A 12,983-nucleotide genomic window follows, 5' to 3' on the forward strand; every position below is an offset into this window, starting at 1 on the left:
AACTGACATCCAGACAACCATTCTCATCATAAAAGCAATGATTCCTACATAATAGTCCCCGATGAAGACCACTCTGGATGAAATGTTGTACTTTCTGAGAACTTGCTTCTTTCTTGAAGCAAAACTTAGAGTTGTGTTGTGCTCATGAATACCATGCATTGCAATTCTCACATCTATTGGAAATATTGATCAGTGGGTTTACAACATATACAGTGTCTTTGAAAATATCAAGTTATATTGAAAAGGTAGGTCTGTGTTCCTGGTTAAAGAAACTTGTGGATTTAATTCCATTAATTCTATTGAATTACCTAGTATAACCTGCCCGAGCTCAGAAATTCAATGAATCACAAGCAAGTAGCAAACACAACACATGGTCCAAGACATACCTTTAAACAAGGGATTAACTTTCCACACCCCAAGGCAGCTCAGACTGGCAAATTGGCCAAAGGAAAGTTCCAGGAAAAAGAGAGGAATTCCACAAAAAACCAGCATTATGATGTAAGGGAAGAGGAAGGCTCCTGTTGAGAACACAAATACGTCAAAGAAATGGAAACAAAATTAAGCACCACATAGTATATCATCAAATATGTCACCCTTAAACCTGTTTGGCATTCATATCTGAGCACATACATCATGATGCTGGGATCTTAGATACAATGCTGGGATCTTAGGTTCTAATGGTTCTAATCCCACAAACCTTGTTGATTTGTCATTGAGCAATTAATGTTTTTGCAATCAAGGTGAAAGTACATTGCTATATCCCAACATCCTTGTATTGAATGTAACGTATGTGCAAGCTCTTGTTTGAGCAATAGCTGATTGTTTAAAAAGAAAAACTAGTGAAATGCAGTGATAAAACAAAATTATTAATGGATTTTCATACTGAATACAAACTTTTATATTCAATATGATCTTCTGCTGGAGCTTGACCATTCATAAAGCCTCAAGGGATGACACTTCAGCTGTTCTAAACAAGGAAGAATCCGAATGAACTCAGGTCGTCAACCCTCTTTCAGCAAAGTTTAAATAATATGGCCAAAGTACTAGCCCAAATGCTTATCCTTAAAGGATCTTTTTTGTGCACAGTCAAGGCTCATGAAAGAAGTAGAAGACTGAATGGACCAGGATGCAACAGAACAAAAGGAAAAGTAGGGAGTGGGGTGGGGGTTGCAGAGTTGAAGGACAAATTGAGGGAGACTTGGGGAAACAGTGAATGTAGGGAGGAATGAGTGGTGGGAGAGGATGCATGGTGTGGACAAGGTGGATACAGAAGCAAACTCTTAAGAAGGAAAAACTGGAAATTTGGAGGGAGGTGCGCTTGGCAGTGATGAGGGGAGTTAACGGGGGTAGAAAAGATCATGGTTTTAGCTGGGGGAATGATCTGAGATTATGGTGAACACCTGTCTTGAAGACATGGGGGGGGGGGAGAATGTATTAGTTCCATAGGCAGGAAAAATAGAAACAAAGGAGTGGAGGTGAACAGTGATTCTGGATTTTGGGAGTACTGATTCTTTCACATCTATTATAATTGCAAATGGGAAAGCCAATCCCTTATAATGGTGCAGGAGATTTGTAGTACTGAACCAGGTTTCAATAGGGGGTGCTGCACTAGACAATTCCTGCTCATAGTTGCAGTCTGTGATAGACAGAACCACCCACTGTAAAGAAGTAGTGTGTTAGCTGCTACATTGATATCAGTAGGCCAACTTTTTTTTCCCAATGCCAGCCCACCCCTTGACAAGGGAATCAATCAATGGATGTGTTTCTGCTCACTGGCCTTCATCAGCATGGAGTGGAAGTACTTACAGTATGTAATTTATTAACAGTAATATTTTGTTTCCTGGATACAAAAATAATTGTAAAACTGTGTAATGCATGCCTAAATCGGTGGATGTGTGGCGGGCACCGACTAATGGTCAGAACCCTTTCCGCAAACTGTCCTGTTGCACAAGGGTTCACAGTCACTGTTCCAGTGAGGAGGTACTATTTGGCATTTAAGAGTACAATGTAAGATTATCAGCTTAATTGTCGAGGGGATTTCACTCTGTCTTATGAGTGGTTCCCAGTTATTGTATGATCATGCATCCTGGCCCTTCGGGTTAGTCTGCAGCTGTTTGATTGATCATGTAGTTCAGCTTTTGGGTTGTGGTGCATGTGTGTAGTTCATGGAACAGGCTTATTGGACTGTGTACGTTGGCCTTTGGGTCAAGGTGCAGATCCCAAACTGGTTAAAATGTGGATTTATTTTCCTTTTTTAAAGGTAAAAGAGAGCAGGCTTCTGTGGAATAAAAAAAAAGGATTTAACAAAAGAAAGTGGTTCCCAGGTATTGTATGACCATGCATTCTGGCTGTGTGAGTGAGGATGCATGTGTTTGATTGACCATGTGCTTCAGCATTTGGACTGAAGTGCATGCGTGCACTCATATGCCAAGCTTCCATTGACTGTGCACTTTGACTGTGGGACCAATGTGCATGTCTGCAGCTTTGTTACAACAAGTACACCCGCTCACTACAGGAGCAGCAGGGAGTGTCATGTTATGACAGCGCGTGTGCTGTATACAATTGCACCGAGTTTGAAATGTCCCCGGTGTCTACCACGTCTCCGGTGTCCCCTGTCCCCCCCCCCCCACACACACATGCCTCAAGACAGCCAATGACGGCCGTCCGGTAGATGCAGTGCGTAACCTAGACCGAAATAGCGAGAATTGACGGAAATACCCGAGTATTTCAATGGAAATTTGTGAAACTAATGTGCTATATATATATATATATATATAAACCATTTAATTTATTGCTTGACGGGAAAAAACCAAGAAACGTGCCCCTCTCATGTACGAACGAACGAAAGACGTCATTTTCGCCCACCATTGCATTTCGTGCCGAAAGACGTCATTTCCGCCCACCATCGCATTTCGTGCCGATCACCGAATGCTGAAAGGTAAGTTCTTCTTATGCCATCATTCTTTTGCCGCCCCCTGCCACACTGTATGGAACGCTTTCATTCCTTCTGTTATGTATATATATATATATATATATATATATATATATATATATATATATATATATATATATATATATATATATATATATATATATATATATATATATATATATATATATATATATATATATATGTATATGTGCTTATCACAATAATAACAAGATTTTTACATTTCAAATATTAAGTATGCTTTTTATTTGTTTTTCCACTGAAAAAGCATAAATTGCATATTTTAACATTAGTGTACTCATTTGCTTCACCACACGTGCTGTATTGAAGGATTTCACTTGTTATCCTTATTATTATTAGAAAGTATTATTTCTATTACTCCTGTAATTAGGTCATTGAAAGGATCAGACCATGCATGACATTATAACATGTTGGATCAGGTCATTGAAAGGATCAGACTGTGCATGACATTATAACATGTTAGTCCATTCGATCAAGTCAAAAGGAACTGTAACAATCAGCCGGAGTGAACGCAAGCAGCTCTAAGGGTGTGGTGTCATGGCTGGTGCCATCAATGCCATCAGCTGGTGCAGGGCTCCAGCAGGACCCTCCAACTGCTGCAACAATGTGGCATACTATTGGTCAGACTCACTTGCAAAGAGAAGCGGTGCAATTGACCAGACCATCAGGCCATTGGTTTTTATCAAAGTGGTTTCTTTGAACAGATGGAGGAAGTCGGTTCTACAGGTGAGAGGAAGGAGGAACAAATGAGTGGAGTTGAGCAGTGAGCCTGGATTTTGGAACTTTCACCAGAACTGGATTACCGGCAAACCATGTGCACCTTGCAGAAACATAAAGAGGGGGTTGGGGACAGAGCACAGAAAAGGCAGAGGATGCAAGACTGGAAACGAGGCAGTAGAAGACAAACAGACTACCAAACTGTCTGTGATGTCAAAGTAATAGGTCCAGAGACTCAACTTCATCATGGGAGATAGCAATGATTATGAAGGTCTTGGTTTCCATTGTGTCAAGCTGAGCAACGTTTGGAGAAGGGGCGCCCAAAGAGGACAGCAATATTCCATCAATCTGTAGATGAAGGGCCTTTCAAGTAGATAAAAGTTCAGACATTCTAAGAAAACTGTGAACAACAAAGGATGCCCAGTCAGCAGCTGGCTTTTTAGGCCAACTTAGAGATGTGCTTTGCCAAAGAAATATCTAGGCTGATGGTGAGGCTCAAATGCTTGAGTGACTAAACTGCTTTGAGAGGTTTGTTAAGGAAATAAATGGGAGGATTCGCCAGATGATCCTTCCAAAAAGATAGAGGGAAAGTGTGAGACTTATCTAAATTAAAAGACATTCCAAGAGTGGGACCAGCTCGTGATTTTATCAAGGTGTACAGAGAGGAACTAAACTTCTTTGTCTGCACAGAAAGGCAGCTGCTGTCTGCCTACCTAAGGGATGAGGGATACTCAGGCAGAGGGTCAAGTCATCATAAAGATAATCTTTCAGAGAGTCAGAAAGGACATTGATAAAGATTAGGAAGAGGACTGGGCCCAATACACTGCCTTGGAGCACTCCAGCCTTGACAAGGAGAGGAGATTAGAGAATCATGTATAGAGCTACATTTTGACTCTGATGGTAGAGGAAAGTCTGTTGAGCCATGAGATGAGGGGTAGTGTTGACTGCTGTAGGAAGAAAGTTTGGGGAGCATGACGGGGTGCCAGACACTATCAAATACTTGAGATATGTCCAGAGAAATGACCCTGATCCCTCTTCTCTGAGACTGAGGGCCTCCAACCATTGTTGGGACAGCAAAAGCAGTATGGCTGAGATCGAGTGACCCAGTCTGTTTCTGAACTGATGGTCTGAGATGAGGCTGCTGCAGAGAATTAAGCATTTGATGTCAACTGTGATGTTGGATTCCACTCCGTTTCTAATAGGTCTGTAATGAAGAGAATCTGTTTTGCACCATGTTTGTGTAATGGAGTGTTGTTGGCTGACTTTTAAGCAGATGTGAGATGATGGAGGGCAAATAATAGGGTGAGCAGAGCAGAAAGAGGATGTGCAAGAGCACAGAGCAGGGTTTGAAGAAACAAGTGCTGATGCTATCAATGGCCAGTTGCAGAATCTGAGTCAAGGGTTGCCAAAAACGTTTCCATCTTCTCAGGTGAGAAAGACTCAAAGTCCCGCAGTTGGGTGTGATTGAGTGTGATGGATATCGTGAGCAAGGGTTTGGGGACATAAGATTTGGAAGCAAACAGAGAATTGAGGTGTTCAGCCTTCTCATGAGCAGTCTGCTGTTGTGCCGTTGGAGGTGAAGAAAGGGATGGAGGGGGAGCATATTCCAAAGATAGACTTGACAAGGTGCCACCAGGTCTTTGAGAAAGGAGAAATGTTTCAGCCTTGAGGTTGGCCAGTGTTATTTTATGGCTCTCCTGAGAGTGGACACAAAATTACGTGGACGTGCCAAGGAAGGATTTTGCACGATCGGGGATGTCCAGTGGGCGACTGGCTTTGGAGGCCAGCTTGGAAATGTGGCTTTCCCAAGAAGGATCATGGCAGATACGGAGACCCAGAAGCTTGAACAAAAGGATTTCTTCAAGAGGATTGTTGAGAAAGTCGATGGGGGGGGTGGGGTTCCACAAGGTTCTTTTGGAGAGACATCGTGAGAGTGTGAGATTTGTCAGGATTGAAAGACATGTTCCACGTGTTGGACCAGCTTGTGATGTTATCCAGATCTGCAAAGAGTGAAGAGGCTGCCGCTTGCCGATCTGAGGGATGACAGATGGTACTGCTGAGTGTGGAGTCATCAGCAAAGTGATAAAGAGGATTTTCCAGAGAGTCAAAGAGATCATTGATGAAAACCAGAAAAAGAACAGGGCCCAGAACACTGCTTTGAGGAACTCCAGCCTGGATAGGAAGAGTGGATGAGAGAACTCCATTAAAGGCCCCATCTTGGCTGCGACAGGAGAGGAAGTCTGCGAGCCATGAGTGGAGATGTCCTTGGATACCATAGGAAGAGAGTTTGTTGAGCAGGGCAGGGTGCCAGACCATCTCGAAAGCAGGCGATATGTCTCGGGAAATGTCTCTGACTTCATGTCCGGCATTGAGGACCTCTATTCATTGTTCTAAGAGCAGAAGCAGCATATCCAGAGTAGAGTGGCCTGGTCTGAATCCAAATTGATGATAGGAAATCAAGCCATTCGAGAAGAGGAAGGATTTAATGTCAGAATTGATGAACGATTCCATAACCTTGCTGATGGTTTGGAGAAGGCTGATTGGTCTGTAGTTGCAGGGATCTGTTTTTGCACCTTTCTATGCAGGGCAGTAATGTTTGCTGATTTCCAAGCAGATGGAAGATGACCTTGAGCAAATGAGAGGGTGAATAGAACAGAGAAAGGGTGAATAGAACAGAGAGAGGGTGAGCAAGAACAGAGGAGCAGGTTTTTAGGACACGTGGGCTGATGCCGTCTGGACCGGTTGCAGAATCTGAGTCGAAGTTTGACAGCAAGCTCTCCATTTTGTCAGGAGAAAAGGACACAGAGTCCAGGAACAGCTGGGCGCCACTGGGTAAGGTGGGTACAGAAAGTGTTTGGTTTGGGACAAAAGATTTAGAAGCAAACACCGAGTTTAGTCATTCAGCCTTTTCACGTGCAGTGTCAGCTGTGCAGCCATTTGAGGAGAGGGAGGGGATGGAGGGGAAACATACACCAGAAAAAGACTTAACTCGATGCCACCTGGACTTGGAGGAGGGAGAGTTCAAACTTGTTTGCCACTTGTTTGAGAGTTCAGACTTGAGATTGGAAAGATGTTGTTTTCTGGCTCTCCTCAGGGTAGACACACACTTGTTCTGAGCTTTGTGGCAGGAACTGAAATTGCCTTCTGTTGGATTAGCCTGCCATGAGGCGAAGGCAATTTGTTTCAGAACAACTGCCTCGCCACAAACTTCAGTGTACCATGGGCGGGAGGAAGGGTAGGACAACTGAAGATGAGATGAGATAAGTCTGTTCATGAGAAGGAGCAAGTTTCTTTGAAAATTTCAGGACAAGTTGATGTCGGAGGAAGTAGAAATGGGAGATTACTCTAGAAGTTTTATGGCTGCTTTAAGCCGCTGCCAGTTGGCCTGAGTGAAATGCCAGACACGACGGTGCTGAAGTGGTTCTCTAATCACAGCCAGAGAGATATCCGCTTTGATAAGCATGTGGTAAGATGAACCGATTGGAGTGGAGGAAGAACAGCAGATATTTTCAGGGAAATTTGTCAAAATCAGATCCAGAAGAGATGGAGTACCATTGGTTGAGATCCAGGTATGGAAGTTGACAGATTGAGTCAGTCCCAATGAGTCACAGAAGTCTTATGCTGAAATGCCATGACAGGTGAGAGAGGTACTCACACCCAGCCAACTGGCACGATGACAATTGAAGTCACCACATATGAGGAAGAGAGAGTTGGGATGAGAGGATCGAAGTTGGTCCATGTTTTTGAAGAGTGAGATGTAAATGGTGGATGATCACTGTTTGGTGGATGGTACAGCACACATATAAACATGAGGTGGAAGTGAAGGAGAAGCCATAGCCAGAGGTATTCCTGGGAGTGAGGGCAGTGCATGGTAAGTGAGGAATGGAGTCTTTGATGAAGAGAGCAATTTCACTGTCAGGATGAGGGTCAGGTCTGTCATCGTGGAGGCAGGAGTAACCAGGGAGAGATACGAGGGAGTCAGAGACGTCTTGAAGGAGAAATGTTTCTGTTAGGTAGAAGATGTCTGGTTTGTCAGTGGCAAACTATGGAAAGATCTTTCAGGTTTGATTGAAGGCCCCAGATATTTGAGATCCAGACTCTTCATGAAGAGTGAGGGGAGGAGGCTTTGGGTGCAGGGGAGTGGAGGAGGAGTACGGATGAGGGAGGAGTGAGAGAAGGTAAGGAGAGTTGTTGAAAGAGTGTGGGGGATTGCAGAAGAGCTCGGGGAGGGGGCCGGATCAGGAGGGGAAAAGGCTCGGTGGTGATGGGTTGAGGTACAGTGGGGATTAATAAGAGATGGGGGCAGAGGGCAGTTGAACATTGGAAGAGGTGGAGTGATGAGATCGAAGAGAGAGGGCAGGGGAAGGATGCAGCTTTGTGCATGTGAGGGGGGAGCAACTTTGAGAAGGGGGAGTGAGCGGGATTAGAGGGAGAAAGGTGGGAGGGGAGAGTTGAGGGAGAAGGATGAGGGCGGAGTTTTTGAGAAAGGTGAGAGGGAAGTGTGGAGGGGCAAGAGTGTGAAGGTTGCTTTGAGAGGGAGGGGAGACAATGAGAGAAGGCATTGCCAAGGTACAGGAGGGTAATGGAAGAGGTGGGGAGTAGGGAAGGATGAGACTTGGTCGAGGTATGGTGAAGAAGGGAGCAGGCAGGGGAAGGTACAAGACTTGAGTTGTTGGGAAGAGGGGGAGGTTTGCTGAGAGGAAGGAAGGAGCATGTTTGTGATGAGGAGGTTTTGGCTGCAGGGGAGGGGAGTGTACTGATTGAGAGAGTGAGATATGTATTAGGTTAGAATGGAGGCCACAGATGTTAGAACACCGCACACTTTGGGACGATGGAGGAGGAGCTGATACTGAAGCAGAAGACAGTGAAGAGGTGCCAAGAGCAGAGGTAGGATGAGGGGGAAGATGGGAGGGGTAAGGAGAGGGGATAACAGGTGAGGGGTTTGGAGGAGGTAAATTTAAGTAGGTGGGGTGAATTGGCACTGAAGTTGGAAATGAGGGAAGATTGATGGATCACGAACATACATTGCAAACTGGGAATTTTAAAAAGGAAACGTTGCAACAGTGGGACGTTTTAGATGTGGGATGAAGGAAAGGTCCAATTGAAAACAGCCTTTTGATGAAGAATAAGAGGGGTGAATTATGATACACTACTGAGAACCACACGTGTGAAAGGGAAAGTTGTAACATTTTAAGAGACTGTTCATATTTATTTTTATTTTTTGATCAAGATTACGTAAGGTTAGGTGAAGGAAAGGTTGAACAAATATCGTGAAAGTGTTTGGTGAATTTGGATCAGCAGACAAAACACAGAAGGAAGCTGGTAGTTCGACGAAGGTTACAGGAAGAAGAAGAAGAAGAAACAGCGAAACAAGTTATGGGAGGTGATACATGAGAGGTTAAAAAAAAAATTTTTTTAAGACGAGGTAAGATGAGGGAAAGGAAATGTGGAAGAAAAAATCGTGAAGGAATCTGGTGAATGTGGGTCTACAAAAGTAGAAGATGGTCGATCGGCAGCAGAAGGAGGAAGAGTCGATACAGGAAGTTACGTGGGGTTCAATGTGAGGGAAAAGGTATTTTTTGTTGTATTTTTAATATTTTAAGACATGAAACAAAGGGTATAGTTGAGAGGGATAGATGGAGGGTGGAGGAAAAAGTGGAGAAAATAAAAGCTGATAGTCATAAGGAGAAAATACAATAAACACGATCGTGCACATGGACAGGTAGAAGGGTAGGCCTCAAGGAAACCCCACAGGAAAAGATGGCAAAAAACTCAACAAATAGCACAAGTTTTTAACACAAGACCGAACTAGAAACACACAGTAAACACAGAGATAACAAAATGACATAAAAAAACACGACAAAAACGACCGAAAAATTATCTTTGAGAGAGTCGGCAGAGACCCTGAAGAGGAACCATCAACGTCGCTCAAGAACCGGAACCAGAAGTGTTTTTCTGAGTGAGCCAAAGAGCTCTGAGTGAGCACAAGCAGAATGGAGGAGGGAGCTTGAGGAGGTGAATTAAAGTACTACCAGGCCAGACCATTAGGTGGCAACTCGGGTGTGTCAAGGCCGCAACACCAACCCTGACTACTTCTTTCTCACCTCTGCCTCTTTTCACCCCTCTTCCCACACTTCCTCTCATTTCTTCGGGTGTCTGGATCCAGTTTGTGTAGAAGTCTCATGTAATAGTTGTAAGAATTCCGAGGGCGGGTATGCCATGTAGAGTTAATGGGAATGTTATACGTGTTGTAAATGCTTGTTTGCCTGCCAATGTAATTACTTGCTTTCATACCATTGCCAATATAAGCTTAAAACTGTCCTGTCTTTTCCAGTCCTGCTTTGATCGTGGCATAGCATGCCTGAGTGCTATCGGCCCAGGGTTGATTGGCCAATGAGAGACGATGAGTTATGGCTCATAACGCTGGTTTGCTCGGCCAATTAACATCAGTTGCGCAGCTGCCGGTATGGTTCCCAATCTGCTTCAGTCATCTTACAGATACGGTAAACCGACTCTGGTAATTTTTTATTTTTTTTTTTTTTTTTTTTTTTGTATACCTTGGTCGAGGCTCGTATGAGAGCTAACACACAACTCACAGCAAGGAGGCATGAGACAAGAGGGGCGGGAGTGGAAGGGACAAAACATTGGAGAACAGACACAGGTGAACTGTGGAAGGGAGAGGGATGGGGATGGGATGGGGAACATGGCGAGGGGAAGATGGACATTAAAGGGACTTTCAGGAAGGAAAGCAGGAGAATTGAAGGAAGTGGGCTTGGGTGGATTATCGGGGGTAGAAAAGATCGAGGATTTGGATGGGGGAAGATAAGAGGTGGTGGTGAACAGCTGTTTTGAAAGCCTGGAGGGAAGAATGGGAAAGAATAGAGTGAGGAAGTTTATTCCAAAGGCGGGAAAAAAGAGGAATGAAAGAGTGAAGATGAGCAGTGATTCGTGATTTTGGTAGTTTTACCAGAAGGGGGTTGTTGGCGGACCTTGAGCGCCCTGTGGAAATGTGGTTGGGACAAATCACAGAGAGAGCAGGGGGGGCAAGGCTGGAGAGGAGTCGGTAGAAGACAGAAAGACCACCGACCAACCTGCGGTGATTGAGTGAGAGGCCCAAAGACTCAGCTTCATTACGGGAGATGCCAATGATCTTAAAAGCCCTGGTTTCGACAGCGTGAAGTCGAGAAAGGTGGGAGGCAGGAGCACCAGCCCAGAGGGGAGAGCAGTACTCCATCAGGCTACGGACAAAAGCTTTGTAAGTGGTCAGGAGCTCAAGAGGGCCGAGGAAGGACTTTGCACGACGGAGGATTCCCAGTCGGCGACTGGCTTTTGAGGCAAGGTTGGAAATGTGACTTTCCCAGGAAAGGTCATGGCAGATAGTGAGACCCAGAAGCTTGAAAGAAAAGACTTCTTCCAGTGGATTGTTGAGAAAGTGGATGGGGGGGTTTTGTAAACGGTCCTTTCGAAGAGACATAGTGAGAGTGTGAGATTTGTCTGGATTGAAAGACATGTTCCACGTGTTGGACCAGTTTGTGATTTTATCCAGATCTGCAGTGAGCGAAGAAGCTGCTGCTTGCCGGTCTGAGGGATGACAGATGGTACGGCAGAGGGTGGAGTCATGGGCAAAGAGAAATAGAGGATTTTCCAGAGAGTCCGAGAGATCATTGATGAAAACCAGAAAAAGAACAGGGCCCAGAACGCTACCTTGAGGAACTCCAGCCTGCACAGGAAGAGGGGATGAAAGAACTCCATTTAGGGCCACACGTTGACTGCGACAGGAGAGGAAGTCTGCGAGCCATGAGTGGAGATGGCCTTGAATACCATGGGAAGAGAGTTTGGTGAGTAGGGCAGGGTGCCAGACTGTGTCAAAAGCACGTGATATGTCCAGGGATACGGCTCGGATTTCCTGTCTGGCATTGAGGACCTCCATCCATTGATGGGAGAGCAGTAGCAGCATATCTAGGGTAGAGTGACCTGGTCTGAAACCAAATTGATGATTGGAAATCAAGCCATTGGAGAAGAGGAAGGATTTCATGTCTGAAGCGATGATGGATTCCATAACCTTGCTGATGATTGGGAGAAGGCTGATTGGTCTATAGTTACAGGGATCTGTTTTTGCACCTTTTTTATGCAGGGCAGTGATGTTAGCAGATTTCCAAGCAGATGGCAGATGACCTTGGGAAAATGAGAGGGTGAATAGAACAGAGAGGTGAGCAAGAGCAGAAGAGCAGGCTTTGAGGACACGTGGGCTGATGCCGTCTGGACCGGTTGCAGAATCTGACTCGAGGTTTGAAAGCAAGCTCTCCACCTTGTCAGGAGAGTCCAGGGACAGTTGGGTGCGACTGGGTAAAGTGGGTAGAGATAGTGATGGGTTTGGGACACAAGATTTAGCTGCAAACACCGAGTTTAGACATTCAGCTTTATCACGTGTGGAATCAGCAGTGCGGCCATTTGAGGTAAGGGAGGGGATGGAGGGGGAACATACACCAGAAACAGATTTGATTAAACGCCACCAGGATTTTGAGGAGGGAGAGAGGTTTGAGAGTTCAGACTTGAGATGAGAAAGATGTTGTTTTCTGGCTCTCCTGAGGGTAGCTACACACTTGTTCCGAGCTTTGTGGAAAGAACTGAGATTGCCCTCAGTTGGGTTTGCTTTCCATGAGGCAAAGGCAAGTTGTTTCAGGACAACTGCCTCGCCACAAGCTTCAGTAAACCAAGGGCGGGAGGAAGGGTAAGACAACTGAACACGAGAGGGATAAATCTGTGCATGAGGGAGAGCAAGTTTCTTTGAAAGAATTCCCAGGATGAGTTGATGTTTGAGAAAGTAGTGATAGGAGACCAGTCTGTAAGTTTGATGGCTGCTCGGAGACCCTGCCAGTCGGCTTGAGTGAAATGCCAGACTCGACGGCGGTGAGGTGGTTCTCTGATAACAGCCAGAGAGATGTCCACTTTAACAAGGACGTGGTCAGAAGAACCAATTGGAGCGAAGGAAGAGCAGCAGATATTGTCAGGGAAATTTGTCAAAATCAGATCCAGAAGAGATGGAGTACCATTGGTTGAGATCCGGGTCGGGAAGTTGACCGATTGAGTCAGTCCCAATGAGTCACAGAAAGCTTTTTTGCTGATGTCCCATGGCAGGTGAGAGAGGTACCCACACCTAGCCAACTGGCGTGATGACAATTGAAGTCGCCACATAAGAGGAAGAGAGAGTTTGGATGAGAAGATAGAAGATGGTCCATGTTTTCGGAGAGTGAGGTGTAGATGGAGTCATCACTGTTCGGTGGACGGTACAGTA

At 45.1% G+C, this 12,983-nt stretch overlaps 1 protein-coding gene across 1 annotated transcript in view; it reads right to left on the minus strand.

Annotated features, from left to right (window-relative positions):
- Positions 1–12,983, minus strand: part of SLC6A9 (solute carrier family 6 member 9) — a 183,575-nt gene that overhangs the window by 83,235 nt on the left and 87,357 nt on the right. The window contains exon 4 of the mRNA XM_085885178.1: positions 387–518. Coding sequence (XP_085741304.1) covers positions 387–518 — 132 coding nt within the window. The remainder of the gene's footprint in view (positions 1–386; positions 519–12,983) is intronic.

The sequence above is a fragment of the Eptatretus burgeri genome, chromosome 6 (assembly GCF_056783735.1).
Source record: "Eptatretus burgeri isolate ZD-2024b chromosome 6, Ebu_testis_v1, whole genome shotgun sequence".
Taxonomy (NCBI): Eukaryota; Metazoa; Chordata; class Myxini; order Myxiniformes; family Myxinidae; genus Eptatretus; species Eptatretus burgeri.